Below are 23,010 nucleotides of genomic sequence, written 5' to 3'. Positions count from 1 at the left end.
GAAGTAAAATAATGTAAGCGTCCAAAATAAAATTAGGATGTTTGGAAAAGCTGTGTTTAAAATCCCTTGTTCTGTTTAACAGCACTTGAGAATTTTTTGAAAAAAATTAAATACAATTTCATAGGGGGGAATAATAATTTTGCGTTTAACCGCACCTTCTAACCTGTTGCAGGTAAAATCGTTGCGTTTAATAGTTTCAGCCCTCATGCTGTTATTTTTATTTATTTTTTTGGCATTTTTTCGGCATAGTGAGAGAAAAACAGGAGAGCAGAGTTGGGGGATGACAGGCAGCAAAGGGCCGCGAGCGGGAATCGAACCCGAGCCGCTGCGTCGGGGACCAGCCCCTGTCCATGGGTCGTCCGCTTAACGCGTTGAGCTATACGGGCGCCCTTATGCTGTTAGTTTGAAGGCTCCCGGCCGGATGTAGCTGTGTTTGGCTCCTGGCTGCTCTGATCAGATTCTCAGCAGCTTCATCCTCCACAACACAACACAATGGGGCTGTAATGTCAGCGACGGCCGACCTCACAGCATCTTCTCCACAGTACTGAGCCCGTGTATGGATTTAATGATGATGAAGAAGAAGAAATTCAAGTTCAAGGTGGATTTTGAGCTGGACGAGCTGTCGTCGGTCCCTTTTGTCAACGGTGTCCTCTTCTGTAAAGTCCGGCTGCTGGACGGCGGCTTCTCCGAGGAGTCTTCTCGGTGAGATGTTTCACTTTGACACGGAGACAGAAACAAAACACTGGTCCTCTGGTCTGTAGTTTAACTCTCTGTGCTCTAAACAAGCGTTGATAGCGTTATCAGCTAACTAGCTAGCAGACTAACTAACCAGCTAACGTCAGCCAGTTGTCCTCCTCCGTGATGTTTTTGATGTGATGCTAATTCTTGTCCTCCAGCCGATGCTAATGTGTAGTTTTCCCACCAGTTCAAACAGCTCCACGGAGACGTAATATTAAACGAGACCCACAGTGCCGTTAAGTCGTTTGCATTTCGACATCTGGCTGCTGTTCTTACTTCCTCGCTGGTTGTGGGATTGATTTCTGTGCTGCGAGAAGCCATCAAGTCACACAACAGCCATAAAGCTGAGCCTGACTCCTGTAGCTCTCCGCTGTTGAATCAGTCCGATCAGATTTGGTCCCTGTTCGGTCGTAAAGTTGTGACTGAAGCAGCAGGAAGGTGTTGCTCAATCAGATTGCTACTGATGAGTCTATCCGCCCACATTTAAGTCAGGAAATGCAACACAGTGGAGAGTAGAAACCTCTTAGAAGTAATTTGCAGTAGAACACATGATTCATTTCACTTATAGTTGCTTGTAGATGAGTGGGAAGAATGTAAAAAAAAATGTCTGAACAAATAGCATCTTCTTTAGGTTTATTTCTCTAAAGTCCCTCTCTGGTTGTTAATTTAACCCCAGAGAAACTCATCTCTATGTATCAAAGTTACATATTTTACAGTTTTCCAATGAAGCCAATCCCTTGCTGCCTTAAAAATCTTAGATATAACTACACTGGCGCTTCTTATTAAATGTGCAGATCCCATGGAGAGAGAGGTGACCACCCTATCTCCATCTATCTGTCCTCTGTCACTTCATCTCAAGCACACCAGCTCACCTTTGACTCTGCTCAGACAGTGTGAAACTGCTCTATAGTGCGACGTTGTAATATTAGAGTAATTTAGCTGTAGATGATCGATCTGGAAGGTGAATCTGAAGGAGAATAATGAAACACTGCAAGCTGCCAGGATCGGCTCATTACATACACTACCGTTCAAAAGTTTGGGGTCACTTAGAAACGCCTTTATTTTTAAAAGAAAAGCATTTTTTAAAAATGAAGATAACATTAAATGAATCAGAAATGCAGTCTAGACATTGTTAATGTGGTAAATGACTATTCTAGCTGGAAACGGCTGTTTTTTAATGGAATATCTACATAGAGGTACAGAGGAACATTTCCAGCAACCATCACTCCTGTGTTCTAATGCTACATTGTGTTAGTTAATGGTGTTGAAAGGCTCATTTATGAATAGAAAACCTTTGTGTAATTATATTAGCACATGAATGAAAGTGTGAGTTTTTATGGAAAACATGAAATTGGGTGACCCCAAACTGTTGAATGGTAGTGGATGAAACCTCTGAGGTATGAATCTATGCTTTTGAGAGTGTCATAGGTACTTTAAGTTTCAAGGAGGAAAGGCTCGGCCGTGGTGTTGACTGCTTGTCTCACTCATGATATGTCTTCTACCACGTAAAACAAACCATATGGACATATGAACAAGGTAAAAAAAAAAAAAAAACTAAAAAAAAAAACAACTTTGTTTTTCACAAAAGGGGTAAAAAAATAAAAAAAAACTGCAGTAGTGGCTAGTGAGGAATTAAAGGAAATGACCTGTGCCTATTGTTCAGTGTCACCCTAGTAGGGCCACGGGACACAAAGTTTAAAAAGCACTGCAGGAGGGAAACTAAAGTTGGCAAAATATTGTTCCTGTATTAGGCCTGTGTGATAAAACAATAGCAGTATGTATTGACAATAGACACTTCATCAAATCAACAGCAATAAGAAAATAGTTTGATTTGCTTAACCTCCATGAAAGCACGCAGCGACAACACAAAGTTCAGTTGCGTTAAGAAACCCCAAGCGTGCTCCCTCCTGGCCTCATAAACAGCCTGTTTATATCTTTTGGATGTTCCCTTCACCCTCCATCACTCTCCTTGTGGCTGCCGTTTAAATCTCCTGAGGCATGCTAGTCTGCGGTGCCAGGGCTACTTGCTACTTGTTCCTCTGCTGGACCAGTAGTTCCCCTCACTAGCTGGGCTTTCTCGACAAAAACCATCCACAACCTGGTCCAGACCACCTCCACCTAAGCAATAGACTTTTAGCGGCCTGTTCTGATGAATGATGGACTTGGTGTCAGGGTGCAGGTGGAGGCCGGTGTGGTTCCCATCAGGTGTCACCCTGTCCAGTCATTAGGAACCTTAGCCTCAGCACAGTGCTTCAGCTTTGCTTTGGTTTCCTCGAGCACCTCCGTGTTTTACTTGCTTTCCTTATTTAATGTTTATCCAGTAGTGATGATTCCTTGTATAACAAGAAAAGCACTCCACTAAGGCTGTTCAATCCTCAATCTGTGTACTCAGAAATCACGGCAACATAGAATCTGGCCACTTAATATAAGATCTACCCACAAACTAAATAAATAAATAAAAAATGACCTTGCGCTGAGCACAGGCATGTGTTATGCATGCGTATGTTATGTACAGATACCGAATTGTGTCAACGAAATATGTAGCAGACAGAGGGAATTGATGCAAGCAGCTGACATAGTGTTCACTTGTTGTCATAGTTACAGTGACGCTGTGCCACTATCTTGCAATGATACAGAAATCTTAAACAAATCCATGGATTCAGACTATTAGCCGCATCACTGCCAAAATCTAATGAGGTTGGTTGTTGTGTCATTTCATCCAAATCCGTGAGTCTGTTTTTGAGTAATGTTGCTAACAGACAGACAGCTTCACAGACGGACAAATGTACGCCAGTCATCACATAACATGGAGTAATAATGTGTGAATTTGTTAATTTCTATGTGTTTTTATTCTGGTTTTAACATTAAAATTATGATATGTTCAAAATAAAGGATTAGGGTTCAAATTAAACCTTTTTCTTTATTTTGTCAAAATCAATAATTATCTATATCAACTGATGTAAACAAAATGATTCTGACAAACTTTCAGCTGTGTCACCCAGCCCCATATATGCATAGAAATAGTTTTAAATGAGCTGCAAGATGTGACATGGTTGATGTAAGGAAATGACCTAATACCCATTATTCCATGCCACCCTGCTGTGTCCTGTTAATACTGATATTGTTGTGAAGGTGCTGGCAAGCAAAGACAATCCTCTGTAACCTGTTTAAGCCTCTCTCTAACATGCACAGAAATCACAGAGAGCACAAGACATGATGTTTCTGTGCTCTGTGGCTCTCTCCGTCATGGGTATATCTGATCATACAGTAACTTGTGTGTGAAATGCATCAGCTAAACGGATCATGAAGGCAGCAATCTTACATTTCCCACGTCTGAAAAAGCTGCAAACTAGGCGAAGCATTGTTTTGTAGTGACGCCGCTGGGATTTGAGGGCTTCACCCTGATTATGTAATGAGCCTTCTTTTCGCTCAACAGTAAGTAGTTCATGTAAAAAAGTCCCATCTGCGCTGGACAGTCTGAACTGGGATGTTTTTATGAGGTCATGGCAGTATGGTCACTTTATTACAGCTGCAGTCGTTTCAGCAAACTGAAATGAAGAAAGATTGTAAGAAGTTCTTTTATTGCTATAAAGCAGACGATAAAGTTCTGCCTCAAAACCATCCAGTTTAGGCTGTTTTATATTCCAGTCGTTTGTTGTTTTATGTCCCAACCTCACAAGATCACAAGTCTGACAGCTGTTAAATAACATTCGTCTGCAGTTTTTTAGTTTGTTTTCACTCCCAAACTAGATTCCCTCCCAACTGCAAGTGTAAGGGAAGTGTGGATTGCTGTTTTATGAGCTTGTCTTCCTTTGGTGTGGCTTGTCATCAGTTCTTTAACACTGTTTCTGCCCAAAACCTGTTTTTCTTGTTATATTTACCTCCTCTCGTCTCCTCCGTGTCTTTGCTCTGATCTTTTCGTTGTTGCTAGACATGCATCAAAACCATGTCAAAAGGATGTGGTTTCTGTGTAACAATGTGTTTGTGAAAGTGTTTCTGTCTGAAGCCGGAGTGCAGCTGCCTTTAAAAGGAGACCAGCTGTAGTTTAACAAGATATCTGAACCATGCAGTGAGATAAGAGAGACAACCTCAGAACCAGGATTACTCACACTGGCTAACAGGATTTTTGCTGCGTTGAGAAGTGCTGGGAGTCACAGAGCATGAACTCCAGCCAGAACTCCTGAAGCACACAGTGTCCAGCTGGCTGGGAGTTCCCTCTCCGGCTGTGGGAGTTCACTCTCCGAAATTTATCAACCTCAGGATGAAGTCAGCGTCTGTAAAACGTTAGTCACGCATCTGCTGCTTTTTATTTCTAGTGAGGCAGGGATGCTGTGCAAAACGCAGGGCTGCATGTGCACTCTTAAGCATCTTAACAAGGATCTGCACACTCTGTTAATCATTTAAGTCTCATGCCATTAACACTTCCTGCCTTATGACATTTTCTCAGTGGCCCTCTGCCTCTGTGTCTTTATGTCACCATTCCAGATCCTCTTGGATTTTTTACTTGTTGCATCATTTTCATTTGTTCTGAACCGGAGCTGAAAACCGTCAGCTCCGATTCTGTCTAAATTCAGCAGAATCCAACAAAATGAATGGCGTGTAGGCTGCATTAACAGATGGGAGTCGGTTAGGTGAGTGGGAGAGGAGAGGACGCCAGTGAAAGAGAGGCCATCTGTGGTATCGTAATTCTGCCCATGCACAGTCTTTCTCTTTCACTTCATCTCATCCGTTTACTGAAAGCCGGCTACAACTCGCATCATTTTACCCTCTGCCTCTGCATGGTGGACGATGTGGGTTTCTTTGTTACTCGCATGCCAATACATAGCACACCTGCCTCTGTAACCTCTGGATTCATTAGTCAAATCAATCAGTATGCGAAAACTAGATTGTAATTAGTTAGCCTGGCTATTAAGTTGGAGAAAAACCTGCAGTTAAGCACATAAGCTTGTATTGGCAGCTGGAATCAGTGCCCTCAAGCAGGGATGAGACGTGGGGATTGTTAATCCAGTACTGATTCAACCCATGTGACTTTATTTGTTATGTAACAGTGATATTAAAATTAATGACATGAAGTTGTTTTCATTTGATCAGGGATAGTCAGGATAATGAGTGGTTCTTGTCCATAAAAATGAACCACTGCTGGTAAAAATCATTGTGTTTTTTGCTCACATCAGATTGCTGGAAGTAGTATCACAGGTCAATCTGAAGCCTTCTGTTCATTTTGTAGCATTGTTTATTTATCTAAATTTTAACATTAGATGTTAATTGTTAAATTTAAGAGATGAGAATGTATTATGAATTGACAAATGTTCATTTATTGGCAGGCAACAGGTGCAACATATTCCACTCACAACTGAAGCCATAGCAGCCTGTTCTTGGTTATTAGGAAGAGCTCGAGCTTAACAAATGTAGCTTTTCTATGGATTAAAACAAATACATTTTGTAAAATAAAAATTCTAATGAAGTTTGAATCAGAACAACACACCAAGTTAGAACAATAAATTAAACTGAGGCACTAAACATCAGTTTCAATAGATGGAACAATATACAGGGCTTTTATTGTCTTAATCCAACTTCAGGCTAAAAAAAATTTTTTTTAAAAATGTTGCAGCCAAAATATTGTTTCCGGTCAGTTCAGGCTTCATTTTTTTCTGCATTTATAGGACAAAACAGAACACTGGTAATAAAGTACACAGCAAGAACCAAGAAACAAAAACACACAGTCCTGCTAAATGGTCTTGCTTGGGCTGGGTGTTGCTTGAAATGTCATGAAATTATTAACAATGAAATACCTCTGTTTTGGTTGCTTTTAGGAATACCAACATTTCTTTCTCAAATAATTTTTTTGCATTTTACAAAAGCAGCAGTGGCAGCAGTCGAACAAAAAACCTCAGTTCAGTGTTTTTGTGTGTTTGTTTATAATTTATTGTAGAAATGTGTAGAATATGGGGACTGCATGGTGGCTTGGTGGTTATCACTTTCGCCGTGCAACTAGAAGATCAGCATCCCGGCCTTCCCAGGATCTTTGTGCATGGAGTTTGCATGTTCTCCCTGTACATGCCTGGGTTTTCTCCAGGTTTTCCGGCTTCCTCCCACAGTCCAAAAACATGGAGGTTAATTGGTAACTGAATTGTCCGTAGGTGTGAATGTGAGTGTGATTGTTTGTCTCTATATGTAGCCCTGTGATAGACTGGTGACTTGTCCAGAGTGTCCCATTCCTTTGCCCTAAATTAGCTGGGATAGGTTCCTGCCTCCTCACAACCCAATGAGGATTAAGCGGCGTAAAGATAATGGATGGATATATAAAATATGATGCATTGTGATTCTGGGTATAAGTTAAACACTGAATCAACAGGGGTTAAAATGCTGAATTATGCTAGTGTGTGCACCAGTTGCTACTAATTCAGATCTAACAGGATTTTCTGAACCTGTGGTAAAGTTTCGTTGTCAATTAGACTTTGAGACGCTGGCATGTAAACCATGCACACAAACAAAAGAATGATTTCTGACTTCACAGAGAGCTTCAAGATGGTCTAGATCTTGGTGATTTCTCTTTACAGGGAGCCAGTGCAGGCCAACTGTGTTCGATGGAGGAGGCGCTTCTCTTTCCCCTGCAAGATGAGTGCCAGTGCAGGGACGGGTGTCCTGGACCCCTGTGTGTGCCGCGTGTCCGTCAGAAAGGTACAGTATGTGGCAACTACAAAGGATGTGTCAGGCAAGGATTTCATGCCTAATCAGTAAAAAATAAGTAAAGGTGAGGTTGCAATAAAGAAGAGTGTGTCATTTGTGCTTATAAAAGTGCTGTGTTAAATTCTGACACCCAGTATGTATATTTTTATGTGCCACATTGAAACTTGAGAGTGGAATGTGAACTCTAAAACAGCAGCTAGCAAACACAGCAGTCCAATGAAAACTGACTCATCGTTGTGAAACCTTTTGGCACTCCTTTTTTTTTTTTTGCTAGCTGCTCTATTAAGTATGACTGTGCTGTGTACAGTTACATCCTTTTGATAAATGCAGTTTTAGTGGTATAAGGGACATGAAAAGAAGTAAATAAAGGAAATGAGAATAAGTCTAAATCAGGGGTGGTAAACATACGGCCTGTGGGCCAAAACCGGCCCGCTTTAGGGTTCAATCCAGCCCACAAGATGACTTTGCCAAGTGTAAAAAAGCAGGAGCAAATTAAACAGTCAGTAAACCTACTTAATAGAAAATACTGCTTCATACACATTTGCACCCTAAAGAATAGAGTTCTGTGAAAATGGATACTTACTGGGGAAATATTTAAAGACACTGAACATTGTGCAACATAATGTCAGTCAGCAGCTTCAGTACAACAGAATTTGGTTTGGTGGAACCCTATTGCTGATGCCCTGTCACAACTTTTATGTATACATTTTATACATTTACAATGCAGGGGAACAACTTAACCTTCTTCCTTAATAGTTCCCATTTTAGTTTGTGTAGTGTGTAAATTCAGGAGGCCAGGATTACTATACAGATGTGGAAATGAGTGTAAATGTAAAATAATCTCTCAACCCTGACAAGTTGTTTTGATCATAAAGTAAAATACTATATTGTTCAGTTCCAGATACACTGTGATCTGTAAGTTGTAATGTGTAACTGATTAAATGAGGCATAACACGCTTGAAATTGCACTAGTTTTTCTTCAGAAATTTCAGTTGTTCATAAAATTTTGTAAAAAGATAGTTCATTAAATGTGAAATATTGTTATGCTATTATTTTACTGGTCCGGCTCACTTTGGATCAAGTTGGGTTGTATGTGGCCCTTGAACTAATATGAGTTTGACAGAGTCTGTGCTGCTCTGTGTTTTAGGACACCAAGCATGCCAAGCAATCAGAAACAGCTTTAGTTATTTTGTCTTCACTGATGCCTGGTGTACTTCTACCAGTTCTTTGCTTTTGAGATGTAAAATATTTCAGCAGCTTCTTGTCACTGCTGTTTGGTTCCAACATTCAACATTCACATTCAGTTTTTTTTTCCCATCCAAGTATTAGCTGACCTTCAAATGTGCCTGAACTGATGTAATCTTTTTAACCTAATTGTGCTCTATAAAGTGTCATTGAAGATTTGGAGGTAATGTCGTAATTCAAATGTTTATGCTTCTCTTCTTCAGGAGCTGAAGGGGGGAAAGGCATTTGCAAAGGTAATTCCTCACACGCTTCTGTTTTCCCACCCCCATCCCTCAAAGTGACCTCCAGGTCACCTAGATTTACAGTAATCAGCCATGTTGATGCAGAAAGCTTTGTGAGCCTGTAGCAAACAGATGGCCTGCACTGCCTGCAGGTTGGCTCATTATGTCATGTATTCTGGGATACATTGTTTGGAAGTAATTATCTGCTGAGCACACGAAACCTCCTAGTTTCTACACTACATTAGTCCCAATCCATTCCCTCTAACATTAACATTTCACAAGACTACCAGGCTGTTGCTGGAGAAAAAACTGAGCTATAAGTTAGTATTGTTCAGTTTGTTTGTCTCACGTCCTGCTTGCTGTCATTTTTCATCCAGAGATCGTCACATTGCTGACCAGGAAAAAGATCAGTCCCCTGGGAGAAAACAAAGTTCACCCTGTGTCATTCTTTCTCCTTCAGCTTGGTTTTGCAGATCTGAATTTAGCAGAGTTTGCCGGCTCAGGGAATACAACCCGCAGATGTCTGCTGGAAGGCTACGATACCAAAAATACTCGTCAGGACAACTCCATTCTCAAGGTAACATCGATTCACAGGCAGCAGTCTGATTTGACTTCACTCAGAGGATACCTTGGTGTTTTGAATACAAGCATGGTATTTTCTCAGCCAGGAACTACACACTGGAAAGGTTTTTGCATACACGTTTAGCAATGGCCAGGTGCCAGCAGGTTCATTGGGGCAGAAAAAGCCAAGCAGTATCACCTGTGGAAAACGAAAGGAAAACTCTGATTTCGGTCTTCCTACAGGAAGTTGCTGCTCCATTTCTTCAAAGCCTCACCTGACATTTTGCGTTAATCGGGGAATTCACATTTTCCTTAGCTTAAGTTCATGTGTAGCAAGAGCTCCAGTGGAAATCTAATGCTAATGAGACTGCAGTTAAACGCTGTAGGGACTAATAAATCTTTGTTTTCTGTCTGTTTTATTAGGTTATCATCAGCACACAGCTCATGTCAGGAGACCCCTGTTTTAAAACGTAAGTGAAAGTGATGTCTTTCTGCACTACAGTTTAATTTCTAATCAGCTAACTTGTCTGTCAGTTAAGATTCCTGACTGTATAATTTTGACTGAATAGGGAAACGACTTAAAAGCCAAAGTTTTAGGACTAAAAGCCGACACTTGACACACTCAACAGGGATATTTACAATGCCCCGAGGGAACCTAAACCAACCCACTGACCTTTACCGCCTATATTTTAAAGCCTCTTTGTTCTCTTAGAACGGCTACAGTTTAAGCACCAGCGTATTGATTCGCTCTTCATGCTCTCCTTTTTGAACATTTCTACAACACTATGCCATTAAATGTGTAGCTGTAATCTGCTGCTGACTGTATTGGAGCTGTTCAGGGAATGCTAGCTGTAGGTACTTACAGAGGTCAGCATTGTGCTTCGTCAGACTTGGATTGTATCATGGAAATCAATGATACAAGATTATGAAAGCCTAAGTAACGGTTAGCTAATCAGATTTACATGCTAAAAGCATTGACTCATTTCATCTTGCAAGTAAAACATATTAGGTTGTAGTTCTTCTAAAAGAAATACTCTGTGCCACAGAGAGGGAAACTGCTTTACCCAAGGGTAGAATTTGACCTCAAAATTATTCAATAGACTGTATGTAGATGCCAAAAGCTGTATCTTCTATCTTAGTACGTGTTTGAACACCTTCAGCCTAGCTAAATGTAATTCCAATTTCCAGTATTTTCAATTTAGTCACTCAAGCAGCCTTTCCTTTTATTATTCCAAATGTTCTATTTCTTCCTCAACATTGATCTGTCTTTGCTTAGTTATTTAAATGACTGACACAATGACATACAAGAGTGGAATAAAGCCACATTGTCTTTGCTCTGTCATCAGCCCACCCTCCACAGCCACAGTGATCGGCATCCAGACTGATGTAGAGAGCCTGCTGGAGGAGAGGAAGGGAGGCGACTCACAGAAAGCCTGTTCTGGTGAGACCAATCACGCCACATTCCACTCCACAGCCCTGCTTGGTCATCTCACTGGCTTTTCCAAACATTTACAGGCACCTGACAGAGCATGCTTGAGTTCAACAGTTTTGTCCTACTTCTGTGTTTGTGGAGCAATATTTATCTAACAGTTACCACCTGACCACTATCCACTATCTTTTGCTCTGCTAAGCTCCGATAATCAATTTTTAAGATCTATACTCAAATAATGGGGATTTTTCAGGAGCCTTGCAGCATTTTAGTTTGCAGTCACAAGGCTGAAACAGTGCTTCCTTTTAGTTGTATCGGTATCACGCTCTGTTAGGAAAGCTCAAAGTGTACAACACCACCTCATTACATCACATTAATTTCTATTCTGCTATCAAATACAATCCTAAGAGTAGTTATAATCCAAGTTTACTGTCTGACTTCAAATAAATGGAGAGTGTGACGCATTATAAGTAGTACTTTTTGGTATATTTAGGGTTAGATTCATTAAACTATTTTTAACAAACCCTTTAAGACAGCTTACTGCAGACAAATGTGCTCTGCTTATGAAAATACCATTACCTGCTAACTGCTTACCTCTATATTCCACTCCACACATGTCCTTGCCAACACATGAATCCACACTTAGCCTTGCTGCTAACATGACCCACCATTTCCTGCTGCTGCTCTACATTATTAAAAGTTGTCGGTTGGTGAATAACTAGCAGGCTAAAAGAAAATCCTCATGCGTTACAGAGTTTACCAACTGACGTTTAAAGTAAGACTGGTGGGGACAGTTTTTATATATTTTTTTTTTAGCATTTCTCTTGGTTTGTCAGTGACGTGTTCACACTGGTTAGAAAAGCTGCAGATGATCAACATATTGCAGATCGTCACGTCAAGACAAGTATCGCTTATTACTGTAGCATCCTTTTCTATGCAAGACATGATGTGAGCACAGCACAGCTATCCCTGTGCTTCCAATATCTACTAATGTACCTTCTACTGTTACAAACAGCGTTGCTCTTCCAGCTGTCCCCTTCTGCTTCCCTTCACCCTCCTCCTCCTCCTGTCCCCTGTTCAGTTTGTGTGTTCATGTGTGAACACATTGCAGTGTTGAATGCTTGTTCTTCCTGGTAGCTTCAGAGAGCAGCAGAGCTCTTTCATGTATAATTTAAACTAGCTCTCTTTTAGGTTAACTGCAATCTGCTCTGACCCTGGAGGCTCTTATATGGTTAAAAATAGAACTGTGTGCAAGTATGTCTGAGGGGGGTTGTGTGTTCGCATGTGCACACTACGAGTGCATTTCTATGACGACGCTCTTTCCTATCATCCTCATCGTGTCTGGGCTGTGCATCTTTGCAGAGTAGCTGTAGGTGTGTGTGAGAGCAGTATTAGTTCAAGCCTGGTCATTTCTAAGCCATTATGGCATAATGTTGTACATAGATTTTTGATTTAGTATCTTGCAGGCCAAATAACTAGCAAAAAAATATGTGATAAGGAGCCCAGATAGCTCAGCTGGCTGAGCGGGCCACCCATAAACAGGGGCTGCAGTCCCTGATGCAGCAGTCATGGGTTCAAATCTAGCCCATAGCCATTTATTGCAGGTCATCCCCCCACTCTTCTACCCGTGTTTCCTGTCTCTCTTTCCACTGTGCTATATGTAATAAAGGCAAAAAGGCCAAAAAAATCACTTAAAAAATGTGATAACTCATACATGCATGTTTGAATCTGCAGACTTGTAATGTTTGTCATTTTAAAGCAATCTTTAAAAGAGGTTGTGAGAGACATTTACACGCTACTTGTTTCTGCCTGTAATCCTGGTATAATGCACAGTTGTATAGAGGTTTCTGTGGGCAAATGTTTACCTCCATTTGAGGAAGATCAAAAAGAAGATTTGAGAGTTACCTTAACATGCTGAAACAGTTTCATCACAAAATGTTACAGCCACACACACACACATACATACATCTGTAGGTTAATATCTCTAGCATGGTGTTTATTTTCCATTGCCGCAGACATCTGAACTCCACAATGAAACTGAAATGTGCTTTCAGACAGCTCAGCCTTAATACTGTGATAGAAACGCATCAAGAGCTCCCATGTGATTCCCTGACATTCCTCTAGATATGTTGGTTTTTCCCTGAGCACAAGTGACACCTGTCAACTGTGGTGATTCATTCATTAACTCAGAGATGCCAAACTGAGGGACGGTGTGTGGGAGGCGGAGAGGGAAGTTTTCCGTTGTTTTAGATGTTGCCAGTTGAGAGCGATGAACCACAAATCAATAGACACCGTGGTTGTTTGGAATGTAGCATTAATGCATTTGCAGCAAAACAGAAACTGTGTTTGTGCATGTGGTCTGAATCAAAAACATGCCTCACAACAGATCTCATTTCGTACTTCGTCTGGGGCTTCAAGTTTCTATTTGTGTCAGTTTAGCCTGCAAAGAACAGGAAAAGATTCTGACACATATAATTGACATTTTGCAGAAGGAACCAGGTGCAGAGTAGTGGTGTTATTATGACTACACAGTTATTTCACTCGAGACACACATTGGGTAACTTTGTTCACCTGTTCCTGCTTTTGATTTCAATATCACTATGTATAACATACAAAACTATTGGCAGAATTAGCCACAATATTATTCTAACTATAGAAGGAGTCTTGATAAGTTGTACATGCGGGGTGTTTATTCAAGTTTTAGTAGTTTGTTGCACTATGACAGAGATCTGTAGAGAGTCCAGGCCTTTCTCATTCCCCGTCTGCGTCTGTTTCTAATCCAGCAGAGAGTCGAGAAGGGAAGTGTCCCGTTGTGTCAGACGACCTGGGAGGCTGCGGCCACTCCCGAACATCCAGCTACGCCAGCCAACAGTCCAAACTCTCAGGTAAGGGTATGACATTTAAAAAGTAGTGGAATTAAAATGAGACATTCAAAGCTTAAACTACATAAACCTTTGCTTGTCTATAACATTTCGTACTAGAAGAAAAAGGGGTCTGTAAGGTCGACTGAAAAGCGCTTGACTAAGGAGCTGGGAAGTGATTCAATTATTTTCCAGTGACACTCCAGCAGTGCAGTTCAGGCCTACCGCTCGGTTTTCCATTACAGCCAGATCAGATGACAGTAATAAAAGATTAGAGGAAGTGGAGAGATGCGCTGAGAACAGCTCTAATGGCCTTCTCATATAGAATTTAAAAATGTATTTCCTTCCACGTGCAACTCTTAATGGATTTACTCAAACCTGTCGTTAATGTGTGGGATGTTTGCTCGCCATGGCTGCAGTGACCTGATGCCCTGAGATGTTTCTTGTTTTAACTAGTTTCCTGCAAACAGCACAAGAGTTTGTCAGTGTCACTGCTGCCCTGGTGCACTGCTGAATTGAAGACACTGCAAATTGCAAATCTGCTGGACAGCAAAATACATTTTAGCAAAAAAAAAAAATAGTGTGCAATACTTCAGAAGAATTACTGATTCATGAATTGTGTGGCGATAAATCAGTATCTGTCTTCCATTAGTCCTGCAATTATTGGACTTTCATGTGTGCATAATCAAAACAAATCAGTTGCATGAGTCTAGTGGGAGCAGATATAGCAAAGAGCTGGTGGTCAAAGATCAATTTTTACCGATTTTCAGAGAGCAAAGGCTTGATGTATTAAATGTGAAAACGTCAAAGCACTCCTGAGATAGCATATGAAGTAAGATAGAAATCACTGCCCATCTCTCTCAGGCTACAGCACAGGTCACTCTCGCTCCTCCAGCATGTCGGAGTTCAGTCATCGGAGAAATCATTCGGTGGGCAGCGCTTCGACCGGCATTGGAAGCATCCCGGAGCCTAATGAAGAGCGAGAGTCCAGGCCCTGTCCGGCACTGCCTGAACACCCAGTGCCCACAGCCTCCTCCAGCAACTCACAGGGCACACCAGTGCGGAGCGCCTCATCCTGTGAACGACTAAATAGGTGAGTCTCTGGGTAGTTCGGTTAGAAACGGAGCACAAAGGTTTTTTTTATTTATGCAATTTATGAAAGGTACATGCAGATGTAATCACTGTCCTATTTAATGATGAGAAACCAGTCACTAAGTGAAAACATGGTGACCTCTTTATTTGCAAGTACAACACAGAGCAGCGGTATGTTATTTTAGGGAAGTTCACAAACTTCAGACCTAATCACACCTGAGACCTGTGTCATGTTTCAGGAAGCAGCTGTCGTGCAGTTAAAGGCTGTGAGGCAGAGCAACGGAAGTGTATTTGTGGTTTCATTATGTGGGACTCTTATTCTTTTAAAGTTTGTCATTGTTTTTGGGATCTAAAAATGTCCAACTATGACACAAACAGAGGTTTGACTGGACATGGTTTACTACTATAGTACTATATGGCCTAAGGTGCACTTAATACTTGGCCAACCACTTTAAAAAACAGTGAAGTATTTTGTTGTGGAGTTTCTATGTTACTGTGAACACTTAAGCATGTTGTGCTTCATCAGGATATTCATTTTCTCTTTTTTGAAGGATAAGTCCAGCATTTGGGGGAATTTGCTTCATGAGGGAAAAAATTGATACCACTCTCATCTCTGTACATATTAAAATATAAAACTACCAGTAGCAGCTCGATTCTCCATTGTTTGAGAAACCTCACAATCATGACTAAACAAGATGCACTGCCAAGACAGAAAGCACTTTGTCTGCCAAAATGCAGTCAGGATTTTAACCGCCTGTAAAACTGCAACATGTCATCTTAAAATGTCAAACATTAGAATATTTAGATTTGCTGCCATGACTAGGAACATTTTGGGGTGCTGGTAGAAGGACGTCGTTCTCTTTGGACAGAGGAAGGCTTGTTGTTTCCGCACCCCTTTCACATGCTAGGCTAAACTAACCACATACACTCCTCTACAAAAGTATTGGAACAATGAGGCCAATTCCTTTATTTTTGCTGTAGACTGAAAACATTTGGGTTTGACATCAAATGATGAATATGAGACAACAGATCAACATTTCAGCTTTTATTTCCAGGTATTTACATCTGGATCTGATACACAACTTAGAGCATTATTTGGAACCGAACACCAAATTTTTTGTTGAACAAAAGTATCAGAACAGATAGACTTAAAATAGAGTGAAGTGAATAAGACTTCATATTTAATTTCAATAACTGCATCAAGTCTGTGACCCATTGACATCACCAAACTTTTGCATTCTTACAAATTGACAAACTGTTCTTTTAAACATCCTGGGATTTGTCAGAAAACAGCTCACAGTATACACAAAAAAATAAGATGTGCCTGTCACTTCCATGTTGACCTGACTTTCCAGGCAGCAGGATTACCAAGAGGCACTGGTGAAAATGTGTAGCTAGTTAGCCACAAATGTTTTCAGTGGTCACCACAAGCTCAGCCTGTAAAAATGAATTAAAACACACCGTCTTACACAATGTACACATCATGGACTGTATATCAAAGATGGACAGAGCCACTGAGTCTTAAAAGTGAAGTCAATGTGACAGTCACTTAAACCTGTATTCTTTCCAACAGCCGCTCTGGTTGCAAGAAGTAGTGCAGGTGTATAGAATCAAAGTGAAGCAATAGTGATAATGAAAATAGTTCCAAGTCTCCTATAATACAACGCATTTTTCATTCTGTAAATTATGGTCCCACTTAGAGTAAAACATGATAAAGCAGGTGTGTACTTTAGGGCATAGATACCTTGTGATTGACAGGTTTCTACTTTACTGGTGTGCATAGTGTTTTTGAATTGTCAGTCAGCTCCACCTCTCGCTTCTCACATTGAATTTTCAAAGACCAAGATTTTGACTTTGAAACTGCTGTCCACAAACTAATTAGCGATGTCACGGTGGCTACACTCATCCATTATATACAGTCAACACAGAAAGGTCGTACAAAGCATGAACAGTACAGTAGCAGAGCAACAGCAGCACTTTTGCGCTTGGGTACAGTGCTGCATATATAGTATATAGCATATAGCAAAGTTTAGCAGGTGACCCACGTTTTGAATTCACTCCAAGCCCAAGACACATTGCTGTTGTTATGGGTGTAAAATCCAGAAAAATAGATTGGAATCATAAAAATAGCCCATATTTGCATTTTTAGAATGTGAATAAAACATGAATTGCTGCACCATCAGTGTAGACAGTTGGATTGATTAAAACAGGAGCTGTTCCATCAGATGCTTGTGAGACAGGCAATTGAAAAACAGCTGAAAGTTTCTGAGAAGACAGCCTTCGCAACATTAAGAAGCTCTGGCAGGTCTTTGGATGCTAGTAAAAGCGCATTTAATAACTATGACTGCATCTAAGAATGGTTTTCAGCAGCCTGGATAGAAGCCCGTGACTCAGTGGTTGGTCACACCCCTCCTTCTTGGCACCAGATGAAATGTAGAGAACAAGAGGCTAACAGCATTTTCAGTTTGAACATTAATGGCCTTCACTGCAAACACACAAAATGACTAGTGCATCCTCCCCTCAGACACCCAGTGAAACAGGACTCCATGGAGTCTCAGCTAAAGAGAATGGACGACACACGGGTGGACGCTGACGATGTTGTAGAAAAGATTCTCCAGAGTCAAGACTTTACACCCAGCCTGATGGACTCCAGTGCTGAAGGTGGGACACATCCTGAAAGATCCTTACTGTAATTGTCATTTCTGCAGCAAATTAGTCTTTAGCAGATTTTTCCTTCTTTTATAGTTGATCGAGGAAAAAAGTTAACTTTACAAGATGCAGCCACATTTCATATGCTTTTGTGTAGCAGAAACAGTCATCGATTAAATAATCCAGTTAACTAATGTCACAATCTCTCGTATCTTAAATGGATGATCAAGTGTCTTCTTTAGTCTGATCTACTGTCCAAAATCTCAAAATATTCAGTTAACAATGTGATATGACACAGAAAAGCATTAAATACTCACATTTCAAAGTCAGAAAATGTTTAATATTTTTCTTTGAAAAGTGACTCAACTGATTATCAGAATAGATTAATGGCATTTTCACTTTAAGTTATTATTATGTCTAACTTTACAATCATTTAAGGTCCAAAGTTCCAGAAAAAGTGAATCAATAATACAAATAATCATTAGAGTAATCCTGTTGTGGAGTGCTGCTGCATGTGCTAAACGCACAGCTAGTTTGCATAACATAATAATTAAAACGACACTCTTCTGTTCTCCCATGAGTCAGTGTGTACTTTAAGGAGTAGGACATTGTTTTTTTTTTTTTAATTCCAAGGTCTCATCTAGCTCAAAGCTAGGAAAAGAAAGCCGCTGTCAATACATGATTATTTTTAGATTGCCTAGCAACTGGCTGCTCCTCATGACAAGAATTACACAGGAGGATGTGGATGCTCTGTGTACTGACCAAACCTTACCACAACTGTCTGTTTCAGAGGAAGGCTTGCGTCTGTTCGTTGGGCCTGGGGGAAGTACAGCCCTTGGAAGCCATCACCTTCCCACTAGGTGAGCAGTCTTCAGGATATTTAGTAAACATAAGTCTTATTACAGCCTTGAGCCAATTAACTGCTACTGAAGATGTCCATTTTGGTCAAATACATAATTAAATTCTTCTTTAAATGGGGTCACAATTGTCCTTGCACTGCATTTTTGGGACTACTTTCAGCTGCAGATTAACACACAACTTATTACTTACGGCAGTCAGACAGTGTATGTGGGATAGACTCAAATAAACTACAGGGACCATGTCTGTTATAATGAAGTAATATCAGGTCACCAAGTGCAGGCTGTCTCATTGATATGCCTTTAACTCTTAAATGCAACCAGAGGTCTTCTGTGACCCTTTATTGCTGGCCTATATGACATACTGTCTAATTCATTTGATTCGAAGCACTCTGGTGGCAAGTAGAACTGCACAGTACATTGAATATTAATGTCCGTCATGATGTTTGCTTCTCACAATTAAATGAAAATGCAATAAATGCTCTGCCCATTAAAAAAAAAAAAAAACACCGCTGCATATCAAAAGAAGTGCTTCCTAAACTAACAACCAGCCACCAGGTAGCGATTGACATGTTTTGGCTGCACTTATTTTAGCAGTAACTATGTCGCATGTGCTGCTTGTCCAGAGTAGAAGAGAGGTATACAACAGAGAGCAGATGGGCAAAATAAAAATAAAATATCTGGAGCAAAAACTGTAGAAGAACAAATCAAATACAAAGAGTGCATGACACTTGTGACTCTTGCACAAAACCACATCACTAACCCATTAAGTGACCTGGAAAAATACCACAAAATGCACCAAGACCATCAGACTTATCAGTGATTGGAAACATTTTTAAAATTGACAATTTTTTGTGCATTTATAATTAATACATTCTGAAAGGGTCATAAGAAGTATATCGAATTTTAGTATGTGGCTTATTGTGGTTAAGAATGTAAGATAAGTCTGAATGTATGAAAATACACATGCATTTATGGGTTAATACAATAGTTTTTAGAGAACTCAGAGCTGCTGAAATATGCTGTATCAGGTGTTGCAGTTTATAAAATATAACAGCACCATACTTGTCCTTGACTTTGTTGCAGTGTAAGAAATATTTCCTTAGAAATGCAAGGATCATAATTTGTCATGTGTACTCTATAATATCTTCCTCTGTCATTACATGTAATTATTTTTTCTTTTCATGTCCCCTCAGGGTCGGTGCGGGAGCATACGAGCAGGTGGTGATAAAGCGTTAGACCTGCAGCCTCTCAGTGACGGGCCGACACTGATTATACCTTAAGAAAAAGAAAAACTGGAAATGAAGCTGATGCCATTTCATTCCTAGAGCACACACAGTACCTGATCAGCACTGTGTCCAGCCTGATCTTTGAAGCTTCAACATTACAACAGTGCCCTCCTGTGTTCGTATCTGCTACATGGCACAGCAGATGTTCAGATATTTTTAGGAACGTAAGCTGGATAGATATCTCAATGTACACAGCTGCAAATCAAGACAAAGGAAACACATTGGTCAGATTATAAAAACACTTTACATGTATGTATGGAGGTTTTGAAACCTGGCCCACAGTACTGAAACCATCCGCTATGTTGGAGTATTAAAACAACAAACAAACAAACAAAAAAAAACACATCTCCCAGAATCCAAACACAACCCACATTAAACTGGTAGGAACTGGAATAAAGTGATTAACCTGTCTCTGCCGGACAACAAGAGGATGAGCTCTGTGTGTGCACCCTAAAAAAAAACACCCTATCTACACTGAAAACACATCCTGTGCTTTCAATACATTCCTTCAGTCTCTCTGACTCCCTTTCCAAATAGGATGCTCTATTTACTATTTGCCTATAAGCTGCTAAAAAGCTGTAGTTGTTGGCACTCTGAAAGCCGTTGTGTTTTTAAGGTGAGAGAATTTTACACCAAAAACATTGAACTTGAGCTATTTGCTGTGTCAGCGTGGACTCTGTGAGCGTATGTGGTCATGTGTTTGTTGGTCAGACCACTTTGATTAGTACTAATGGTAATCCTGTTCTGTTGAGTGATTGAAGGATATGATGTATGATCTCTTATGAGGAATGATGTGTTGGTACTTAAAAAGAGAAAATTGGAGAACATGACAATTTGCGCAGTTTTAGTCATAGAGGGTTTTTTTTGGCACACTGCTACAGGATTGTTTTAGAAAATCCCAGCAGTTCCTCTGAACTGCTCTACAAAGGCAAAATGCAGTAACAATATGGTTAAAACTGATTGACTCGGACATTTGCCTCGCCTGATAAACAAACAGAATTGTGTAGGATTGTCAGATTTTTGTAAAAGGAGCCCATTTCCTACAAGTTGGACCCTGGAAGAAATCAAACCAATATAATTACTGTTTTGCACTCATTCATAGAGATAGAGGCAACCTGAAGCTAAAGTAAGCTGTATTAAGTAAAGCTGGCTTTTGGTGAGAGCCACAGCTAACCTGAATTAGGGCCGATTGATGAATCAATTTCAAGTATTTTCAAATCTCAGTTTGAGACAATGCAATTTAGGCTATATGAAGTGTGGTTATTAAATAATGAGACTATGCTGGAAGTAAATTCCTTTTAGGTTGAGCAGATTGAAACTTCAGTGATTGTTTGCTTGCCCATTGATCAGTGTATAATACGGTACGGTTCAGACACGCAAAGCCACACATCGTATATTTTGCGACGTGTGACCAGTAGTTTAAACCGTTGTCTCAGTTTAACAAATTCATGCCTTGTGCGACAATCACACTTTTGATGGTGTTTCATGTAGCAATGGTCTGTCACGTTCTAAATCTGTCCATCAGTGAATACTGAATTTAAGCTTGACTTCAAAAGTGACACCACAAATGAAATGGTAACATCTGTCAGAAAATTCCCAATCAGATATTTCCCCATCGTTTAGCCTTAGACTGAAATGAAATTAAATGTACTCTCTGATTTTTCCTTTATAGGCATTTTGGCAGCATATATAAATGAGATGACTAAAGCAGTTTCCAGCCATTTACTTCATGTTGTTATTGCTCTCTGCATTTGAAGGACAGTAAATTCCAAGTATGATTTCAGGCTTCTATGACAAACATTGATAGTGAAGGTTATGCATCTAATTTCCACCATTTCAGGTGTATATTGTGTAGCTATGTTTTGCAGCATCACTGTGAGCTACTCTGAGCTGATCAGGGAGCTTACATGAATGAACAAATGAAAGATTCTGTGACACAGTGACAGTTTGACTCGTGCAACTGATGGACACTGTGGTTTGTTTTACATCAGGATTGGACAATGAAGGACTAGTTAATGAATCCACTGCCATGAAGGAAATACTCAACAGTATGTGTATTTAAAAAGACCCAGAGTATTACAGTAGTTTAGTGTGTTTATCTCCTAGCTTCATATCAACAGTTAGAACTGAGGACAGTCTTTCAGTGGCTTAATCACTCGGATACACTGATGATTAGGGCTACAGAGAGGAATCTAATCTGAAATCTAAATCTGCTGAGTTTTGAAATTCTCAGTGTCATGCATGTAGACTATTTGCATTTCAAGCCTCCTAGGAGTTTAAAGTGCACATTTGATTAGAACAAAGTAGCCAAAGTAAACAACACACTGTTATTACCTGGAAGCCTGTGGGGCCTATGCATAGTGAGAATATTAGACACATGATAACTAGTGAAAACAGACTGTACAGCATCTGTAATCTTCTATCTCCTGTTGTAAGCCATAGTAGAGGTAGGATAAAAGCCTCTTCTAGATAAACTATATACATCTTATATTATTATCTGCACATGTCATCAGTGTATGGTGTTTTAACTATACGTCAGTGTTCTCCGTTTTATGTTTGTATGTTCTGCATGATTATGGTGTCCTTTTTTAAGCTACTAGCTCTGACAAATTTTGCCATCATATTTTAAGCTTGACACGCCTCAATGTTTTTTCTGATTTGACACTGTGCCATCTTTTAATCGAGTTCCACATTGAAGGAAGAATTGTGCTTGCCTGTTTTGTATGTAGGAATTCATTTTGTTCTCGTGTTAAAAGCAGATATTGCCACAAGCATCAATGTATGATGTAACTGTAAATCAGTGTTCTCATTTTGTGTTTTTATTTTCACCATGGTTTAGATGTTGGAAATCCCATTTGTAGGACGTTATCATCTTTGTTTTTTATTTGCTTTTTGATATTGTGCCATATTTTTGCTAAATATTTTATTGTTGAAGAACAATGTCTTTCACTACATAATTAAAACATAGTCAACTGTATGATTTATGGCTCCCAGATATCTAGTGAGTGTTTTGGGTTTGTTTTGTTTTTTTGTCTTTTGGAATAAAAATCACCTGTTTTACCTGTGTGAAACAGGTATGTTCATCTTGGTACCTAACATGTTGTTACAGACATGGTTGCTTCTTCTCTTCTGTGAAGCTGTTGTCTATATAAAATTGTAAACTGTATTCTTCTGTAAAGTGATGTTCTGCGCTGTTCTGACACTGTCCAGTGTTTCTTGTTAAAGACTTGTTCTTTGGACCAACATTTGCTTCCTTAACAAGCATACTGGATGCTTAAGTTGTCTACCTTGCACTGTTGAATTAAACAGTTAAAAATGCTTAGTATGTCTCGATTCCTTTTCATACTGTGCACAAACACTGACAAATCAAACATTTTC

At 40.0% G+C, this 23,010-nt stretch overlaps 1 protein-coding gene across 2 annotated transcripts; it reads left to right on the top strand.

Moving 5' to 3' along the window:
- Nucleotides 1–471: 471 nt before the first annotated feature.
- On the top strand, nt 472–22,950 carry fam102bb (family with sequence similarity 102 member Bb). Of its 2 annotated transcripts, none has more exons than XM_023298876.3 (11): nt 472–702; nt 7,299–7,419; nt 8,877–8,906; nt 9,355–9,471; nt 9,879–9,925; nt 10,802–10,896; nt 13,671–13,769; nt 14,610–14,838; nt 17,362–17,498; nt 18,277–18,346; nt 19,540–22,950. In XM_023298876.3, exons 1-11 carry the CDS (start codon nt 557–559, stop codon nt 19,580–19,582), a joined length of 1,134 nt encoding a protein of 377 aa, XP_023154644.2. In that variant the 5' UTR covers nt 472–556; the 3' UTR covers nt 19,583–22,950. The 2 variants fall into 2 exon arrangements, with proteins under 2 accessions (XP_023154644.2, XP_023154643.2); XM_023298875.3 differs by having other exon boundaries at nt 13,668–13,769.
- The last annotated feature ends 60 nt before the right edge of the window (nt 22,951–23,010 follow it).

Source organism: Amphiprion ocellaris, chromosome 2 (genome assembly GCF_022539595.1).
Source record: "Amphiprion ocellaris isolate individual 3 ecotype Okinawa chromosome 2, ASM2253959v1, whole genome shotgun sequence".
Taxonomy (NCBI): Eukaryota; Metazoa; Chordata; class Actinopteri; family Pomacentridae; genus Amphiprion; species Amphiprion ocellaris.
This window is presented reverse-complemented; position numbering and strand designations above follow the sequence as displayed.

What these genes read in the sequence shown, in the direction of transcription:
- fam102bb (XM_023298875.3), top strand. Translation starts at nt 557, where the DNA reads ATGGATTTAATGATGATGAAGAAGAAGAAATTCAAGTTCAAGGTGGAT. An exon ending in GGGGAAAGGCATTTGCAAAG is followed by an intron (nt 8,907 to 9,354) that starts GTAATTCCTCAC and finishes TTTCTCCTTCAG; the next exon opens with CTTGGTTTTGCAGATCTGAA. An exon ending in AGCCATCACCTTCCCACTAG is followed by an intron (nt 18,347 to 19,539) that starts GTGAGCAGTCTT and finishes ATGTCCCCTCAG; the next exon opens with GGTCGGTGCGGGAGCATACG.